The sequence below is a fragment of the Haliotis rufescens genome, unplaced genomic scaffold (assembly GCF_023055435.1).
Source record: "Haliotis rufescens isolate VD_foot unplaced genomic scaffold, xgHalRufe1.0.p SCAF_8, whole genome shotgun sequence".
In the NCBI taxonomy this organism is placed as follows: Eukaryota; Metazoa; Mollusca; class Gastropoda; order Lepetellida; family Haliotidae; genus Haliotis; species Haliotis rufescens.
The window spans coordinates 37,642,324-37,663,553 of NW_025964372.1; the positions used below are offsets into that span (position 1 = coordinate 37,642,324).

A 21,230-nucleotide genomic window follows, 5' to 3' on the forward strand; every position below is an offset into this window, starting at 1 on the left:
TCTGAATTCCTTGCCACTCGGCCCTCGGCGAGGCTTCCAACGATTCTGAAGAGGGTGCCTCCTGATCTGACGATATGGATGACCCCATGCGTGTTCCATGGGGTTCAAGTCAAATGAGCGAGCTGACCACGTAAAAAATCCGACATCATACCCAGCCAAGACCCCCTGGACGATCCTTGCAGTGTACAGTCTAAAGATTTCGTGCTGTAGAAGTGTTCCCCGTTGCTGTTGGGAGGGAATGGTTGCACGGCTGAGGAGCGTCATCCATATAGACGTGGGCGTTCAGGTTGCCACGGATGAAGACAAGTCCTGTCCGTTGGCTGCCAGAAATTTCCCACAACCCCCCCCCCCCTCCCCCCCCCCCCCCCCCCACACACACACACACAGCCACCATACGGATGCATTTCTTGAATGCAGCCTGGCGCACATCGTCCCCTCCTTGCGACGATAAACATGATCAATATTATGGAATAAGTAGAATCTGATTTCGTCAGTAAAGACACTCTCTGCCAGTCAAGCGTCTGCCAGCGTTGTAATGACCTTGCCCAGTACCGTCTTTGACGTTGATGTTCATTGGTCAAGGTCATTCCACGGAGGCTCGAATACCTCCGCAACAGAGACGTCGTTGTACAGTGCGTTGACAGGTGCGGCGTGCTAACGTTGTTGCTACATCTTCCATCGCTGTGACATGTTGCGCAAAATAAAGTACTTGTCATCCAGTGGCGTCGTCACGCTTTGTCCCTCTGATCTTGCCCTGTCCTGTGTACTTGCCGGTCTGTCGGTGAACAGTCTGACGATGTTTGTAATGTCAAAGCTTCTTGCAATCAGGTTTTTTCGGCAACCATTTACCTCGTTCCTACAGCCGCCCCCCCCCCCAATCTCTGTTGTGTAGTTAACATGGCATCTTTACTACTTTCTTGACACCTGTGATGTTTTGGAAACGATCCATTGCATTTTTTACCATTTATACGTGAAGCTGACAAAAAGGCATTTAGCCATTTTCTGACGGCTGCACGTGCATCTTCCAAGCCAAGGGTTTTTATATTGGACCTTAAGTCATAGTGTATCCGCGACTGTTTTCAACCAAGTAACATTTTATTTACGTAACGTTTTGTAACGTTTTATTAACGTAAAGTTTAGCAACGTTTTGTTTACGCAACGTTTAGTAATGTTTTGTTACGTTACGTTTAGTAACGTTTTATTTACGTAAAGTTTAGCAACGTTTCCTTTACGTAACGTTTAGATACGTTTTGTTTACGTAACGTTTAATAACGTCTTATTTACGTAACGTTTAGTAGCGTTTTATTTACTTAACGTTTAGTACCTTTATATTTACGAAACGTTTAGATACGTTTTGTTTACGTAACGTTTAGTGACGTCTTATTTACGTAACGTTTAGTAGCGTTTTATTTACTTGACGTTTAGTAACGTTTTGCTTTGTAGGGCAGTTAAGTTATTTACATGCCTTTTTGAACATGGCCAAATATCAAGCTCTCACGATATCAAAACATCTTATTTAAAAAAAAACTCCATTAAGTGTTTCATCTGGCTTTTTGTCCAACAAATAGACACGCGCGGGAAACGGTTTGCACCGCATATTAATGTTTCTGTGTATTTCCATCCAAATGGTATTTTTATCACAATATTTTTGTTTACAGAGCGACATACAGACATAAACAGAAATCAGTCATCTAATGATATACTAGTAGTTTGTAACTGCTACATAGCAATACTCTTGTGTCTTCCCTTTCAATCAGGTCATTTGCTTCTTTATATTATATGATACGGCACATTGTTTGCTTCACATGATGTGACAAAGTATAATATCACATACGACACATTATTTGTGTCATAAGATATGACACATTATTTTGTATCCTATGATACAACACATTATTTGTATCACATGAAACGACACATTATTTGTAATACTTACAAAACATCATTTGTATCATAAGATATGACACATTATTTTGTATCATATGATACAACACATTATTTGTATCACATGAAACGACACATTATTTGTAATACTTACAAAACATCATTTGTATCATAAGATATGACACATTATTTTGTATCATATGATACAACACATTACTTGTATCACATGAAACGACACATTATTTGTATCATATGAAACCACACGTTATTTGTATCATAAAATACAACACATTATTTATATCACACTATACAACACGTTATTTGTGTCATAAAATACAACAAATTATTTGCTACCGTCAGTATCTAGGTAGTGCTGATATAAATATGAAATCACTGTCTTGTGAAGATTCAAAAACATGCATGGAAGTTCGACAGGCATGAAAATAAATACGGGAGGTGCTTAACCTTTTCCCATGAATGTATTGTCGTAGATGCTGGAGAACGGCGTAAATCCCACTCTTGTGCAATACAAATTAGACAAACATTTGCCAGGAAATGCAATAGTCTATCGATCGGATTGGGGGAGAGATGCTTCAAAAGAAATATCTCCTTACGTGACAATTAGTTATCAACTAGATGATTGTCTAACGCCTATAACATATCAATAACGGATCCAATAAGAAAGATTCCGAAACGTGATGGTGCAATATTTCCAGAAATTCTATAATTTCGACCCTTCCCAAATGGAACAAATATGCCCGTGGCAGTAACTTAATTGGTCCGAGAATACGAATATGATATGTTAAATAGATTTCTTGAATGATTATTTTCTCGCGACGTAAACACAAGTACTCATCAGGAGACCCATATGGATGCTGTACTGTTAGGAACTGTTGTGAAGTGGTTGTTCTGTGTCCCAATTTGCCTCTTCTGTTTACCTAACTGTCATAACGATGATCGGTAATTAATGCTGTACCGTGACAAACTGTTGTGAGTTTGTAGTACTGTGCCCCACTTTGCCTCTTCTGTTTACCTGTTTGCCATAACGACTATCGGTAATTATTTTTCTGATCCACATTAAACGTGATTTAACCATTGCTATTTAGAGGTAACCGGATATCAGATGCTGGATGTGCGTTTTTCAATTATCATTCATTTGTATTTGGGATAACAAGTTGTTCTGCAATCAATGCCAATATAATACATTCGGGAATGAAACTGCTGTCGCAGGTCAGCCGAAATTGCCTAGGCAGAAGGCGACCTCTTAAACACCTAATGCAACAACAACAACAACAACAACTGCTGTCAACTAAAGAAATAAATTTGAGGAGAGCAAGAGGTAGAGATAGCCGAAAAAGTGGGAGAGGCCTCAGAGGAAGGCGAAAGGAATAGGAAGAGGCCGCAGAGGAAGAGGGAGAGGCAGTCGTATCGTAGAAGAGGAGGCGAAGAGGTAGAGGTCTCAAATAGATAGAGGAGGAAGAGGAGAGAAAGAGGGGAGGAAGAAGGGAGGAATTGACCGCAGAGGAAGAGGCGAAAGAGGGAGAGGGCGCAGGGGAAAGCAGAGGAAGAGAAGAGGTCGCAAAAAAGGAGGAGAGAAAGAGGGAGGGGCCTCCGAGGAAGAGGAGAGGAAGAAGGGAGGAATTGACCGCAGAGGAAGAGGCGAAAGAGGGAGAGGCCGCAGAGGAAAGCAGAGGAAGAGAAGAGGTCGCAGAGGAAGAGGAGAGAAAGAGGGAGGGGCCTCCGTGGAAGAGGAGAGGAAGAGGGAGAGGCCGCACCCCCACTTCTAGACTTCACGTGCTATCGTTTAACAAGCCCACTTCAAACTTATAGTGTTGTATTTGTGTGTGAATTCTCCGCACTAAGCAAAGCGCTGATCAATAATATATATATATATATGTTTAAGTGAGTTGTGCAAACACTACGCGTACTGAAGATAACAGTTATCTTTTGCCATTGTCTGCAACTGGGACTTAGATCAACAAATACATAAACACTTGGCCCAGACTGGTGAATAATTGCCTTGAAACACAAGGTCATTAACGGCCCGCACTGAACGTCTTGTGAGTTTGACGCTACATACCCACGCGGATGTGAAGTCCTCGTTCCCGTGGATAAACTAATCTCCTTGACAGTGTTTTATCCTGGAACATCTGCAGCTTATATGCATGTATCGCGCGCTGTTTGAGTCCTGAAGTGTATGTGCAGTCAGCACTTATTTGACCTGATGGTCGACACAACTGTACTCACTATGTACATTAAAGGTCATCCAGATTTTTCCATGAGGTGAGGTGAAATGTGGATTAAAGTCGCTTTCAAAATTATTGCTCTAATTTAGCGATAAATAGTACATGCACGTGTGCGTGCGTGCGTGCGTGTGGCTGCTTGTTATAGTCCGGGCTAATGCCGATCTTATAGTGCTAGCCCACTGAGATGCCATGCCGCAGTTTAACATGAATACCCACTAAGACACAGTATACTGACTCCGAGCCGACCAGTCCTTGTTTTAGCCCCTTAATGCCGAGCACTGTATGGTATGACGCGGGCGGGGGTCTCAGTCTTGAGAGGTTCGGGACAGTTTGTCAATAATTAAAGCAATTTTTTTTCATGGCGCTCGCCATTAAGGGGAAAAGAACGACTGGTCGGCTCTGAGAGTACTGTGTCTGAATGGGGTATTCATATGAAAACTGCGGCATGTTTCAGTGGGATTGTATTGTAAAACCGACAAAACTAGTACAATCACACACACACACACACACACACACACACGCACGCACGCACGCACGCACGCACGCACGCACGCACGCACACACACACACACACACACACACTCGCGCGCGCAGACACGTGGCTATATAAGTGCAATAATCTTGAACTCTTCGTTAAAACACTTTTCATCTCATCTGTAGTGACTGTCTAACCAGCCCACGCAGTCTCCATCACAAGCCAGGTATGTGTATACATTGAGTCACTCAAGTTGACTGTTTGATACGAGTAAGCACTATTGTATTCGATAACGTTAGTTTGTTGCGTTTGGACATTGGACAATGGACGTACACAGAGATATTTTTTTCTATAAATAATAAGCATCTCATTGTGGAATATATAAACACTAGTCTGATATTAGCACGTTACATGAAACAATAACATGTTTAGTACAGAAGGGTCATCTTACAGAGTGATGTCACATATCTGCACTGGACTTCTGTTGTTTACCGACTACAAGTGTCGCTTGTTTTGAACTTGGCGTACTGAGCAACATGTGATGAAAACACTCAAACTTGTTCGTAGATTTGTGCACAAATGTGTCGTGATAAAACGTGTTCATTCATTCATTCATTCATTCATTCATTCATTCATTCATTCATTCATTCATTCATGTGTGAGTGAGTGAGTGGTTCTCCCACTAAACTCTATGGCCTGAGTCACCTCTAACTTTAACATATTAAGCTGGCACGCCTCCAGAGCACAGATAGGGGCGGTCGGGTAGCCTAGTGGTTAAAGCGTTCGCTCGTCACGCCGAAGACCCGGGTTCGACTCCCGACATGGGTACAATGTGTGAAGCCCATTTCTGGTGTCCCCCGCCGTGATATTGCTGGAATATTGTTAAAGCGGCGTAAAACCAAACTCACTCACTCACCCAGAGCACTGATATACAATTCAAATCAGCGTTGATCTCAATCTTAACATACTTACGTATTTCTGACCACACAGAATCACAGAATATATCGGGACATTGTGAATGAAAACCAAATCAGCCGTGTCGTACTTCAGTAAACATAAATACAAGCTCTAGATGCAGGGAATACTGAATACTAGCTCTAGATATCCTGCTTCAATACACTGTACATCAGACTTGACTCAAGGCTATCATAGTCAGCTTTTTACAAGGAAATGGGAAAGAAATAGTAGGAGGCATTAAAGAACCACGGAGTTAGAACATAGGTAGGAACGAGTTGGCTTTCACGCCGCTTTTAGCAGTAATCCAGGAACACAACAGAGAGGTACTTCTTACATTGTACCCTTTTAGGAATCCGAACAATGGTCTTCGGCGTAACGAGCTTTAACCACTGGGCTACCCCACCGTACCATCCGCTTTATCAGAAACCAGTATTAAATACATAGACAAGTCATGTACACATTGTTTATTTACAGCTGCACATGATTTACCTGAAGGGAATATTTCTACAAATGAAGTGAAGGGGACAAAACATTTCAATAAGAGAAAGAAATGTTGATTTTTGAAGTGTAACTGATGAAAACAAGGTTGTTCCTTCTTAAACTCAAACAAATCTATTTTATTAATATAACAGATAGATATATTACTAAATGAATACGTTATAATTATATGCTATATTCAGCTTTGGACGTGTATAAGTATGATATTTTACGTGAGCTTTAAAAGGAATATTTTGCGGAAAGTAGTACATTAAATGTAGACTGTGTACAATAAGAGTCTGGATTCACAAGCACGATGCGGATAAGCAATTTTCTACAGTGTATACATCTACAGTAATGTATTGCTTGAAAGGTCCATGAACCGATTCTTTGCCTACTTTTCACTCGAAGTTGGGACCCGTGACGTTCCGGGGTAGAATAGGTCTTCAGCAACCCATGCTTGTCGTATAAGGCGACTATGCTTGTCGTAAGGGGCTACTAAAGGGATCGGGTGGTCAAGCTTGCTGACTTGGTTGATGCATGTCATCGTTTCCCAGTTGCATAAATCGATGCTCATGAAGTCAGTCACTGGATTGTCTGGTCCTGATTCGATTACTTACAGACCGCCGTCATATAGTTGGAAATTTGCTTAGTGCGGCGTTAAACAACAACAAAAACAAACAAACAAACAAACAAAAAGACAAACAAACAAACACAATATGAAGTTGGTCCGGCAATCACGCCTCACCATTGTGCCTGATTCGGACGGACAAAAACGTATTCACTGCACCATATTCATAGTCCTATACGGGACGAGTTCTCCGTTCAGTATACGTAGATTTTTCACAGCATATTGAAGCTGATATCATAAACAGAGACACGTGTAGGTGTGAGGTATGTTTATTTCAACGTTCATACAGGCCCGAGTTGTAGCAGAGCTGACAGCGCTGATTCTTGCTGTGCTACTCAAAGACAAATGTGTCGCAGTCGATCATAAACTCGTCAAACACGAACTTTACCATAGCATGGCCGCAGTTTGAGGCCACCTCCTTGTAAGTACCAAACCTGAGAACAGAAACAAGAGTGAGTGAGTTTAAAGTAACGCCGCTTTGAACAGTTATATCACGGCGTGTCATCTTGATGTGGGAGGAAAGCCCGAAGTGATGCAGGTCTCAGACGTTTACCACTTTGGTGAAACCCACAAGCACGGGCATGGTGCTGGTATGGGCAAACCGGGATTCGAACCCACGATAATAGGTTTCTGGCGTGCCCAAGGGACGCACATCTGCATAGCTTATTGTGGCGCCTTAGACGACTGGGCCACCCGTGCCTTCACAAGAACAAGACACTTTAGTAGTGATAAGTATTTTTGTTTCCAGCCTCAATGACATTTCCATGAGTTGCTACACAAAAGAAATATTTCTACTTCCGTATTGATTTAAATGAGTAAGTGAGTGACTGAGTGGGTTTGGTTTAACGCCGCTTTTAACATGTGGGAGGAAAGCCCGAAGTGATGCAGGTCTCAGACGTTTACCACTTCGGTGAAACCCACGAGCACGGGTATGGTGATGACAAACCTAGAAACATAATCGGGGCGAACCGGGATTCGAACCCACAATCATAGGTTTCTGGCGTGCCCAAAGGACGCAACTCTGCACAGCGAATCGCGGCGCGGAAGACGACTGGGCCACCCGTGCCCCCCAAAATGAGTAAGTGAGTGAATTTGGTTTAACGCCGTTTTGAACAGTATTAAGTTGTATCACTGAAAGACAGAAGTGATGCCGGTCTTACACGCTTTCCACCTTTGTGAAACCCGCGAACAAAATGCATGGTGTTGACAAACTTAGAAACATTATCAGGGCGAACCTGGATTCGAACTCCAGAACTCCGCACAAGGAATTCCAGCGCCTTAGACAACTGGGCCACCTTTGTTCCTGTATTAAAATTCAGATTTTATAACATTGTTCAAAGTGGCATACCCGGAGAATCTGAGGACGTTGTTGACACACTGTACCGCAACACCGCACGTGTCGACGTCGCCGACGACTTTGAGGCCTGTCTGTGGGTCATTCACGTACCCGATGCCTATTTTGTTGCAGGAGTCGCGGAGGCGGTCTAAAGAGGGATAGTGAGCGTGGAGAATAAATGAAGAATTAAGTGCATGAACAGTATACTCAGGGCAGATTAGACAGGCTTTGAACATGACAAGTGAATCCAGTTACACACTGCCACACATTATCACAGAACTGGGCTGGGATTTAATTTCGTAAAGGTTATTGTTTTTCGACACTTTCAAACCAATTTTTTAACTCATGTACACCACAATATTATTCATTAATAACCAAACCTTTCTCCAAATTAAATATTCTTGCCCCTTTCTCCAAGAGGATGAAAACAGCAGTTGTTGTTTTTTTGTTTTTGTGTGTGTGTGTGTGTGTGTGTGTGTGTGTGTGTGTGTGTGCGCGCGTGCATAATATTTTACGCCGCTTTATAAAAGCATATTCCAGCACTATCAAGGGGGCCCCCAGAAATGGATGGGCTTCACACATTCTACCCATGTTGGGCATCGAACCCGGACCTCCGGCGTGTGACGTGTGAACGCTTTAATCACTAAGCTACCCAAACACACGTGTGTGTGTGTGTGTGTGTGTGTGGCTGCTTGTTTTGGTCCGGACTGATGCCGATTTATAGTGCTAGCCCACTAGTGCTACCATGCCATGCCGCAACCCCTTATTGCCCAGCGCCAAGCAGGGTAACGACAAGTACCATCTTTTAACGTCTTTTGGTAGGATCGAACCCCGGACCTTCCGCTCTCCGGACGGACGAGCGATGTTGCAGTGAAGTTGTACCTGATACGACCACGTCCATGCGGTTCAGGTTGCAGATGTTGGCGAGCCCCACTGTAGCAAGCATCAGCACCAGGAAAACACGGCACACAAGCTGCATGGTGGATGATATCTCGCAGATAGCAAAATCTGGAACATGAATCAAAACGTAAAAGAGTTAAGGACCACCCGATTCTTTCATATTACTATAGACCGCCTCCGTGGTCTAGTGGTAGAGCGTCCGCCCGGAGAGCGGAAGGTCCGGGGTTCGATCCCCGACCGCGTCATTCCAAAAGACGTTAAAAGATAGTACTTGTTGTTACCCTGTCTGGCGTTCGGCATTAAGGGGCTAAAACAAGGACTGGCCGGCTCGGAGTCAGTATACTGTGAGTGGGGTATTCATGTTAAACTGCGGCATGGTATCTCAGTGAGCTAGCACTATAAATCCGCATCAGTCCGGACTAGTACAAGCAGCCACACACACACACACGTGCATGCACGTGGCTATATAAGTGCAATAATCTTGGACGCGACGTTAAACCCAAACCTCACCTCATATTACTGTAGTTCATCTGCCATGCCATGACAGATATTAATTTGAAAGAATCGTGTGGTCCTTAGCTTCTTGTGAGTACTATATATTGGGTAATGTATATTGTTAGATATCATGCAACATTAAGTGATTTGCATTGTATATAGAAACCTACACGGTCTACAGATGAGAGAATATGTGCTGCACAAGAGAAGCCAAGTAAGAAATATACTCGCATCGATACGGAGAGTAGCTTCACCATGCCTCAGCGGTATGGTGGCCGAGAGAGGACATGGCTTTCTCGCCTTCAGTTGTGGCTTTGAGAAAGCAACAAAGCGATAACACGAGACGAGAAAGCGATATCACGAGACGAGAAAACGATAGCACGAGACGAGAATTCATATCGCTTTCTCGTCCCGTGTTATCGCTATGTGATGTACAAACATAATGCAGGTATACGGACGGTAATATATTTTATCAAAGTTTATCCAAAATTTATTCTTGTGCTTTGCTTCAATGGCTCTGGTAAAGAAATAAATATATCTCGGAATACATTTTAAGGGATGATATTAGGAGAGATTCTGTATGGAGTTTGAAACCCCGGTCCTATTTCATGGCATATGCAACCAGCTTTGCTCCATGTTTCCTCTGCCCGTTCTTCCACGATGTCTCTATTCCTACTCCATTTCTTCCCAATTATACGCAGATGAAAACTTGGGCAATAGCCGTATCGGTATTAAACTGTATTGGCATTAATCACAAAATCTCGGATACAGTTTACAGTAATTGCTGGCATGAAATTAACATATAGAAACATTAAAGATTGAAGTCGACTGCTGTTTTCTGTAAAACCAAAGTGATAATTGTAATATTAAAATGGTTAATGGTAAAATGATAAACATAGTATATCTCAATATACAATAATTTCAAAATAATGTCTACAACGTACACGAACTTTCATATCAAACAGGCGCTTCCCTGCTTAGATGTTCCTTTATATTTGTCCAACAGTATATATACTCAATTAAAAAATAAAAGTAGCAGACACTCGGACATACCTGTGGTTCTTTAACACTGTGCGGCGCAGGACTTGGGGGACGCCGTTCGTGAAACCTACTGGAGGCAGATGGCAACCACAGCGGCAGGGGACCATATGTTCACGGACTAAGACGGGGGAGCGGCGTCACGACAGGATTATATTCAGCTCGATATTAATAAGTAAACATAAGTATGACTGTCGATACATCAATGGACAACCACTCTCTCGAATCTACATCTGGCGAGTTGTTCGATGATGCTTGAGATCTGAATCGCCACAGTGTTTCTGTACGCATACCAGAGCGCGTGGCGTAAGGCGGGGATTTGACGCATGTGTTGCGTTGTTATGTTATCTTAAGCCTTTGTTGTTGCCGTAAATGCATGCGTGTGGTATTGCACCTGGTGCCTGTGCCGTCACGCAGGGTGTAAGAACAGATGTTCATGTAAATGTGGCACTGGTACCTGGTTTTGCACAATCTGTCCGACGTCATTGACAATGGAAACAATGGCCCGAAGTACGAAACAAAAGAAGACTTAACTGAATCATCTTTCATTAAGAACAAATACTGGGTGAACTTGCATTCTAAACACCCGACTTCTGCAAATAATCGATTTGTTAACTACAACACACATAAATACAATATTTCAGTGAACTGCTGGCAAAGAATGTATATACACCAAGTTTAATGGTGACTATAAATGAAACAATTATTCAAAGGATGTCTTGACACAGGTATCATAGTCGTGTTTTAACCTTAAGTTGCAGTGTTTGGACCAAAGTTTTCAGCCTAATATCGTCTAATAGCGATCGTAATGTTTTGGTCAAATCCAATTTTCAATTTGAATTGTTGGATAGGCGTTACTTAGAAGTTGACGGATGACAACGGTAGAAGGATCTTAACCGAAACGTCGCCTTTAAAGTAAATAAAGAAGTTGTTATCCATAAATTGTCTCCACTTCGTCATCCAATTTTCAAGTGAATTTTTTTACCGGCAGTTTACGTTGTTAGATCTTAATACAGACATCGTACGGACAATCCCAAATAACACAACCCAAAGTACCTGTGTCAAAAATTATTTGCTTAACATTTAACGACGCCTCGATTACATGTGTCACTCAGCACAAGAAAGCAGCGGGTATTCTCATCTGCTATGGTACTGTATGAGTGTACCCGTGAAGATTCGGGGTTAGAATAGGTCTTCAGTAACCCATGCTTGCCGTATAAGGCGACTATGCTTGTCGTAAAAGGCGACTAACGGGATCGGGTGGTCAGGCTCGCTGACTTGGTTGATGCGTGTCATCGATCCCAATTGCTGAGTGCGGCGTTAAACAACCAACCAACCAACCAACCAACCAACCAACCAACTGTATGAGTGAGAGTCAAACCCGGTTATTTTGGCCATCCTGGGTCCACGTGGCTACTCAACGTCCGTGCATCAGGATAGAAGTCTAAGTTAGGTTTACCAACGAAAATACTCAAGTGACTATAATCAAGTCAGAAATAGTAACTTCAATCATAATTTTTGTCAAAGCTTTTTATTGCCATCTTATAAGGTACAGACATGACCGATTATTCAACTTATGTCTCATGAGAACCCTGTGCAGTTAAGTAAAATAGTCATTGTGTATGTATTTTATGATATATAACATTGCCGTCAAAGAAAACAAGCTTAGCGAGTTAAACATAAGCAAAAGTTAAAAAAACACACCAAAACAGTCGACCTTGAAGATTTCAGAATTGTTTCAGTTATTGTTTTTTCTCTCGATATTCAGGTAGTAGTTTATTAACTAGTCCGTGACTAGACTTTGAATTCAACATTTCGAGACAACCGAAGTCGACAGTATAACCAGTTGTTCTCAAATGCCACTGGACACAAGCATGATGTCAGATCTGTACTCTACAACACACAGGTCGGACCACAGATGTGTGTTCACAAAGCCCTACAACCAATAACCCTCGACGGTATTTCAAAACTATCATTTACGGGATTTCTCAGAATCAAACGTTTTAAAACTGAAATATACTTTTTGGTAATCAAAGTCACTTGAATGACATCTTGTAAATGCCTTCTTGCCTGCCAAGATCGAAATTATTTCAAAAACATAAATATCGATTTTATATTAATTGAAGATGTGGCTGTCCGCCCGTGGCATGCGAACACAACCTATGGTCCGTGTGTATGTTCTTCAGCGAAGCCCTTGTGCATTTCGGGCCGCGATGACCCTCCTGAGCTCAGCTTCAAGCTCTTCCTCGGACAATGTCGTGAGGTCCGGGGGATGTTTCTGGGCGTAGTTCAGCTTGTACATACTCTCTAGTACCTTCCTCATGTGCGTGTTGCGTTCTATCATACAATCAGACGCATCCACGTTCAAACCGAACTCAATCAGGGCATAGTCACAGTGAGGCAGTACGCGGACACACTCAGTAGGGAAGCTCCTGCAAGGTGAAATGTATATACTATTATTAGTTTGATAGTTACTGTGTACGTGACACACTCAGTGGGGAAGCTCTTCAGGGTGATATATAGAGACTATTGCATTGGTAGTCAGTGAGGCAGTAGGAAGTCACACTCAGTGGGGAGGCCCCTGCTAGGTGATATATAGAAAGCATTACATGGGTGGTCACAGTTTACGTGACACACTCAGTGGGGAAGCCCCTGCAAGGTGATATGGAGAGAACATTGCATGGGTAGTCACAGTGTACGTGACACACTCAGCTCATGCAGGGTGATATATGGGGAGTATTACATTGGTAGTCAGTGAAGCAGTGGGTAGACACACTCAGTGGGGAAGCTCCTAGAAGGTGATATATAGAAAGGATTACAAGGGTAGTCACAGTGAGGTAGTACGTGACACAGTAATATAAACATCCCTGACCTGCAGAACTGGAGCTCGTTGTTGCCGCTGCATGTGACGGTGGTGTCGCAGGTGTCCATGTCATCGTTCTTTCCCAGGGGATACTTCAGTTTGGTTCGTCCACAAACCTCCCCGTTGTCCTCTGATGTCAACAAAAGCAGACTGTATAGGTCCTTATACACGTTACACACCATCTTCTACCATCCAGGGGATTATATCGCCATTCCATCAGGATTAATACCCTGAACACATTAGCTGTCGTGGATTCCTTCGAGGAGTGACCTCATGATCTTAAACTGTCTTATTATTCAATACCTTCGAACAAGAATTGTCTCGCAAAGGTATTTTGATTGGACGGCTATTTTAGCGCCATGTCAGTGGAAATGACCCCCCAAAACGTAACTATGGTAGCGAATTGGTTCATTTTATTTGCGATGGTACAAATGACTACTGGATAATTGAGAATGACGACAACATAAGCATCCAAAATCCAGAGCACATTAGTACAGACCCCGGGCCCAATGTTATAAAGCGAGTGTAGCATTACTATCGTTGGTCTAGGTGAAAGTACGGGCGTCTTAAGACGGAGAGCAACATTGTTTCATGTTTTGGTTTGGTGTTGATGGTGCGAATCCTGTCAGAATCGTTAAGAGGAATAGATGACTTTAAATGCCTCCTGTGAAAGTTCCCAATGATAACAAGATGCATACATGTGTATATAACATTATCCTGAAAATAGCACATTATCTTTAACAATACACTATGGATGTTCCTTCTTGAAATGAATTATAGTTCATAGGAATGTATATTTGTGTGGTTTATGCCTGGTTGACACGGGAATAGCTGAACACTGGCATATCTAATATTCAACTTTATAGGAAGCAAGTTGATAAATAAAGGAAAGGCATTCGTTAAATCAAAGTGCCGCGTTACTTGCAATTCTTAATCAATCACATTTTGATGTTGAATGATATACAGTTTTTTGTATCAAAGATGAGTATATCAATAATACGTTTTAACCATGATCAGATTGTAATGTAACAAGAAAACATGGCTGAGATCAGCTCGTGCTATTTAAATTTTGATGGAATTACTGTGACAAAGGCCACACAAAATAGCCTACTTAAACTTTTTGAACCATCCTCGTGATCTTGAGTTTCTTTCATCATCACCACAACTAGACTTATTTGAGTCTCTCTCATCGTAACCACAGCTAGACTTGAACATCTCTTCGATTAGCCTTACCAACATATAAGCCATTCTCAACATGTCTATACACAATACAACTATTCCACAAAAAGGTTCAGTGGTAACTGACATTTCAAACTGTCACGTACGAATTAATATGTTACATAATCCGAATCATGCATAAAACCACCAACATTGTGTCAGCACCTGTCTGGTGCAAATATAACCTGTACCTACTGTGTACAAATACATCGAAGAACTCCAGTGAACACTCCGCGGAGACTCTGTATGTCCCTTCCAGCAGCAGCATCACCATGACGACAGTCCACAGCTTCATTGTGGAAGATAGAGATGTCCTGAAACAGTAACAACACATTACAGGTGACTCCCCGCACGGTTAGTGTTGATCTAAACATTAAGCCTTGTTCCGCATTGCGCATTGTCTATGGTTTGCGCCCCTGTGTCCGGCTGAAGTCAGCAACATGTCTTTAGCCTTGTAAATCCTATTAAAGACTGCAATATTGCACATTGTAATTTGAGCCTAGAGCCTAGTGTTACCCCGAGAGAAACCAATTTTAACACTTAAAAAAGAGACTTTAAACGGTACTATTAAAAGACGAGTGATGGGCAATATGTCAGCCATACAAAAAAGTAAAATAGTGTCATGTACATGTCATTCAGGAATACATAAACATTATCATGTACATGTAATGCAGGCATACATATATAAACATTGTCATGTACATGTCATGCAGGAATACATAAACATTGACATGTGCATGTCATGCACGAATATATAAACATTGTCATGTACATGTCATGCAGGAATACATAAACATTGCCAAGTGCATGTCATGCACGAATATATAAACATTGTCATGTACATGTCATGCAGGAATACATAAACATTGTCATGTGCATGTCATGCAGGAATACATAAACTGCATAAAATATTGAATATGCATATCTAAAATGCTTGTGGAATACTGTAAACATTTCGTCAGTAATATTCCAAGAATGTAAAATATAATAGTCTTTGAATGGCATTTAGAAGTGATACACATAAGGAAGAGATTTACTTCCGTTTGCACTTCGTGCAGTGTCAATTACCAGTCAGTGATAATTTAAGTCCTGGCTTCCAGTTGTCCATTGCTAATCACCTATCAGCGCCAATTAACTGTTGGCTTCCCTTGTTACGCTTCCACCTTTTGCTATCTCATTACTTTTGTTGTTCTTGCAGGTACATGTATATGTTCTCTGCTTCATGGCATTTATTCACCTGATGAAGGAGTAAGTATATACTCCGAAACGTTGTGTTCCTCTTAATAAAGAAGTTAACATCCATAACTTCTCTTCCAAAAACTATGATGCATCGCTAAAGTTACAGAGGTAGTGACAAAAAGTCACTGAGAAGAAGCGCTATGGCGGACATACCTTCTGGTTGATCGAGGTTGGCTGTGTGTGTCGCTTACAGCAGGAAGAGCATCTCCACGTTAGCTAATCTCTCGCTACAATCTGTTGTCGGGATTAGATTTGACAACAATCAATGTGGACATATGTGGCAAGAAAGTATCAAATATGTAAATATTCTAGGGAGGGTATTAACGTTAATCAATGGCATGCAGCTTAGGAAAATACTCATAACGACGGTTTGGGTCGAATCTTGTACATTCTTCCAACAAAGGTTAGATGTAGCAGACTCGACCTACACGCTTGTTATAGGATTACACAAGCGCATGTTATAGGGTATCATGGCATCTTGTTATAGACTGACCTGACCGCGTGTTACAGGCTGATCTGACCGCGTGTTACAGGCTGATCTGACCGCATGTTTCAAGCTGATCTGACCGCATGTTTCAGGCTGATCTGACCGCATGTTACAGGCTGATCTGACCGCATGTTTCAGGCTGATCTGACCGCATGTTTCAGGCTGATCTGGCTGCATGTTACAGGCTGATCTGACCGCATGTTTCAGGCTGATCTGACCGCATGTTTCAGGCTGATCTGACCGCATGTTTCAGGCTGATCTGGCTGCATGTTACAGGCTGATCTGACCGCATGTTTCAGGCTGATCTGACCGCATGTTTCAGGCTGATCTTACCGCATGTTTCAGGCTGATCTGGCTGCATGTTACAGACTGATCTGACCGCATGTTTCAGGCTGATCTTACCGCATGTTTCAGGCTGATCTGGCTGCATGTTACAGGCTGATCTGACCGCATGTTTCAGGCTGATCTGACCGCATGTTTCAGGCTGATCTGACCGCCTGTTTCAGGCTGATCTGAATGCATGTTTCAGGCTGATCTGACCGCATGTTTCAGGCTGATCTGACCGTATGTTACATGGACATCTTTATAGGTTATATTCTGTAACAGAACATTCTACGTCTTATATTCTAAGGTTTTGAGGATTGTACAAATGTATCATGTGTCGCCGAACCTGAGGTCGACTGTGACACATCCACACAACATACAATGCGGATACATGCTGGCTACACAATTTGAAACATTCACGTGAATGTCAAAAAAAGGAAAGATCGTTCCAAATGTAAATTATTGAAGTGTTGCCTCGCTATAATGAACAACTGACAACCAACTGTCCATTCCTGAAATATAACAATAGAATAACGTCATAGATATTTTAAATCTGTATAGCCAAAACTCTCATTATCAGATTTTAAACATTATGATGGGATATGCTGCCGTCCTTATATCAGCCTCCTCAAAGTGATGGTATCTTATGGTGTGAATAAATGAGTGAGTGGGTATTTGAATATTAACGTCCAAACATCTTTTATAGTTTCCACAGACGTTCATGTAGACAACCCTTCAAACAAGTGTCCTGACCCCATTATCTAATTGTTGTGTACGGAAGGTCATCAGGGCCATGACATGTTTTATTGTCTTGAAAATTCAAGACGCTCAGTTGAAAACTTCAAAATACTTGTTTAAAAAACAAACAAAAAACAAAGCTGAAAACTTATCCTGAAAATATAAGCTATAATGTTGAAAATTATGGTATACTATCTTGAAAATTCAAGTTTTTAATTGTAAATTAAAAATAAACTGAAGTCATCAAATAAACTGCCCAAAGCTTTACTTTCCACTTTGTAACGAATCTGTTGCCACATAAGAAAATGAATTTTCAAGAGGGCATCTTGAATTTTCAAGATATATTTTTTTAAAGCGTTGCCCTAATGGGCTTCCGTAACTGTTTGTTCATTTTAAAACCGGCGTTTGTAAGCGATCAAAACATTTCTCATATCTACCCGAAATTACCTTTGAAGTTTCCTTTTCCAAATGAGCATCTATTGACGCTGTTTGCTCTGTCACATCTTTACAGTACGTATAGAATGTATTTACTGCATTCCTGAGATTATGTTACCGTGCATAGGTGCTGTTGTCTTATATATATGCACTTGAGAAATACAGAAAGTAAATCTCCTTTTCTTCCTCTGGGCAAAAGTAATGCATTTTTTAATTATTATTTATTTGCATTCCAACAAATGTGTATTTTCAAATGTTCATGATATTTCGTAGTTTTATATATATTTTCACACGCGACGGTTATTGCCTCGAAACATTTCAGCAGACCCAACACCGTATAATTTCAAACACGGTAGACGTGAATGAAAGGATACCATTTCGCCGATAAACGAGCTCAAAATTTAAAATGGCCGCCTAAATGTTTAAAAGGTCGCCACATGAATCGATTTGATCGTCGCTGAGAAGTAATGACGCGTTCACGAATTCGTTCTTCCGCGATTTACGGCGAATGTCGGTTTAAAAGTGAGAATCGATCCCGAAATCGCTGGTTGCGATCGGTTTTCGAAAGATTTCGCGACGTTTCACAAAGATCGATTTGAAAATGAAGTTAACTCGATTGAAGAGCTCCATAAATTCTGATCTTTCCAAATAATGATGTACGTACTTCAATCAAGTTGATTAAAAGTATTTTGGCACTGCTCGTTTTTCCAAAATATGGATCAAGACGAATTGACCCAAGGTAATCATGACAAGCATTACACTGTGAAGATCCGGGGTAGAATAGGTCTTCAGCAACCCATGCTTGCTGTAAAAGGCGACTATGCTTGTCATAATAGGCGACTAACGGGATCAGGTGGTAAGGCTCACTGACTTGGTTGATGCAGGTCATCGGTATCCCAATTGCGTACATCGATACCCATTGATGTCAATCACGGGATTGTCTGGTCCAAACTCGATTATTTACAGACCGTTGTCAAATATTGCTGAGTGCGGCGTTAAACAACAAACAAACAAACAGTGTACACAACAGGGCCCACTTGCACAAAGCGATCTTAGCGCTAAGACTATTGTAAGCCTATGCTAAAGTATGGGAGTTACGATCATCTTAGCGCTAAGATCGCTTAGTGCAAGTGGGCCCATGAGGTTTTATCCATTTTTCACAGCTGGATATTCCATCGCATCAAAATTACGAGTAGTTATAATTTTCAGTCTTAAGGTCACTGTTACTCTCTGAGTCAAGTATAATCTTACATACTGCGACTAGACTGAGGACCACTCACACTCGCAAGAACAGAAATGCATGAACTAGCTCGAGGTATTCAAATTGCCTTATACAGATCGAAGGTAATTTTAAGTTTACAGCTGAAAACGAAACTACGTTCTCCGCACTCGTGGATCGTTGATGGAATCACTCGAAAGCCGTGGGTGGTTTATTAAGAACAGTTTTCTACACGATTGAAATAGTTCGTATTTTGTCTTAGTAAAATCATTTTAATCATTAAAAATCCGTCTTTAACGCCGGCAATGTACACTTTGATATCGACTCAGTTAGTTGTTAAACATTCTGTAACTAATCACAATGGATATGACAAAACAGCTTCAGCCTCCATGAATACGAGATGTACTGCGTCAAATTTCCATACATATTGATGTGGACATCTTAACAAGATGCTGGTAATCCTCTTAACGCTCTCTAAACAAGCATCTGTTCCCACATGTCTGCGGAACTTGAAGTGTCAAAAGGCACAACGACGTCATTGTTTTAAGGTCGATTTTAGGTCAATATACCAGCAAAAGTATTGCTGTTAATGTAAGAGGCGGTCGTGTAGCTTAGTGGTTGAAGCGTTTGTTCATCACGCTGAAGACCCGGGTTCGATTCCCGACATGGGTACAATGTGTGGAACCCATTTCTGGTGTCTCCGCCGTGATATTGGTGCAATGTTGCTAAAAGAGGCGTAAAAACATACTCACTCACTCACTCACTCACTCACTCACTCACTCACTCACTCACTCACTGTTAATGTACACTTACTGATAACAATACGTATGTTTCAACAAACTTTTCTTTAAGTTCATGTCTAGTTATGTACACCATGGCCTGCGAGTGGGAAGGGTTTTACGTAGTAAATTGCAAAGGAAGTGGACATTCTGTGACAAACATTATGGTGTAATTATAACGTCGCTCGTCAAAACGATTGCCAAACATGTAAATATTGATTCTAACAAAACTTTCCACTTTGGGCCACTATGGGCCGTAATAAATGTAATAATGTCAATGTAGTACATTGTTTGAGTAGTTCATTGCAAGTGTATTTGGTCTGTTGAGTGTATATTGGTGACAGCCAGTTGAACGTGATAGGGGTCCAAATGGACACAGAAATGGAAAAGAACGAGTACCTAGCAGTTATCAAGATTTTGACTTGAGAGAAATATACTCCTGAAGAAAGTCATGAGCGCATGTCCCAAGCGCATGGGGATAAGTTCCCTAGCTCTTCCACTGTTGAGCGTTGGGCAGCTGTTTTAAGACTTGGAGAACAAGCCTTGATGATGACCCTAGGTCTGGACGTCCCTCAATTTCCATGAATGAAAATTCAATCAAGAAGATGGAAAAACGTATACTTTTAGATAGATGTACTACCATTCCTGAACATGAGGAAGACACATGTCTGAGCCATGGGTCCACTGAAACTACTATTTATCAACATTTACAGATGAATAAGATATCTGCTTGTTGGGTGCCAAAGTTTCTAAACTCCGATGATTAGGGAAAAAAGACTGACATCTCCTGAGAGATTCTATCAAAGAAAAGCGGCGAGGAATGCTGTTCTACTACTTCATGACAATGCCTCTTCTCACACTTCTCGACTTGCAAAAGCTGCTTCGCGACAATGTGGGTTCGAAGAACCTCACTCTCCATACTCGCCAGACCTGGCACCAAGTGATTTCAACCTGTTTCCTGAACTGAAATAACACCTTCGTGGAAAGCGCTATGATGACAACGATGACCTCAAAGCTGCCTTGAATGGCTTTTCAGGGTGGCTTCAGAAAACTTCTTCCTGACGAATTGAAAAGCTTTACTATCGATATGAGAAGTGAATTGAAAGGCAGGGAGGTTATGTTGTAAAATAAACTTATAAACACTTTCACAAGTGTTGGTTTTGTTTGTTAGGCTTAGAACCTTTTGACCAGCCCTCGTATTCACCTGATGGAGGTGAAGGAGTGGTCTTGAAACAGAATCAGCATTATTCCAGCTATATACTGCCATTTAGAAAGAGGTCAAATGTCACTATATATATATAAATATATATACTCACACGCAAAAGAAACGTAAGTGGTTTTAAGCAAATAGGTAACAAACACGGAACCCTAAATTGATACGAGTTTTAGCATGTAGTGAAACCTGATGGTGTTATCAATATTTTTGGTTGCATTTTGGAAGCCCTGAGTAAAAACGCAACATAAACAACGAAGCGCCAAAACGCACCAT

General features: G+C 41.6%; 3 protein-coding genes across 4 annotated transcripts; 1 reads left to right on the forward strand and 2 right to left on the reverse strand.

The window, feature by feature from the left end:
• The first annotated feature begins 2,837 nt into the window (after window positions 1–2,837).
• On the forward strand, window positions 2,838–3,671 carry LOC124138428 (octapeptide-repeat protein T2-like). The gene is made up of 2 exons (XM_048389805.1): window positions 2,838–2,844; window positions 3,352–3,671. Exons 1-2 carry the CDS (start codon window positions 2,838–2,840, stop codon window positions 3,669–3,671), a joined length of 327 nt encoding a protein of 108 aa, XP_048245762.1.
• Window positions 3,672–6,931: 3,260 nt separating this feature from the next.
• On the reverse strand, window positions 6,932–10,664 carry LOC124138443. The gene is made up of 4 exons (XM_046505082.1): window positions 10,455–10,664; window positions 8,889–9,014; window positions 8,019–8,154; window positions 6,932–7,104 (listed from the first exon to the last, which is right to left on the reverse strand). Exons 2-4 carry the CDS (start codon window positions 8,983–8,985, stop codon window positions 7,002–7,004), a joined length of 336 nt encoding a protein of 111 aa, XP_046361038.1. The 5' UTR covers window positions 8,986–9,014; window positions 10,455–10,664; the 3' UTR covers window positions 6,932–7,001.
• A 1,296-nt stretch (window positions 10,665–11,960) lies between these two features.
• Window positions 11,961–15,998, reverse strand: LOC124138444. 2 transcript variants are annotated; one of them, XM_046505084.2, is made up of 4 exons: window positions 15,913–15,998; window positions 14,716–14,834; window positions 13,312–13,432; window positions 11,961–12,871 (listed from the first exon to the last, which is right to left on the reverse strand). In XM_046505084.2, exons 2-4 carry the CDS (start codon window positions 14,813–14,815, stop codon window positions 12,622–12,624), a joined length of 471 nt encoding a protein of 156 aa, XP_046361040.1. In that variant the 5' UTR covers window positions 14,816–14,834; window positions 15,913–15,998; the 3' UTR covers window positions 11,961–12,621. The 2 variants fall into 2 exon arrangements, with proteins under 2 accessions (XP_046361040.1, XP_046361039.1); XM_046505083.2 differs by lacking the exon at window positions 15,913–15,998 and adding an exon at window positions 15,758–15,879.
• Between the last annotated feature and the right edge of the window lie 5,232 nt (window positions 15,999–21,230).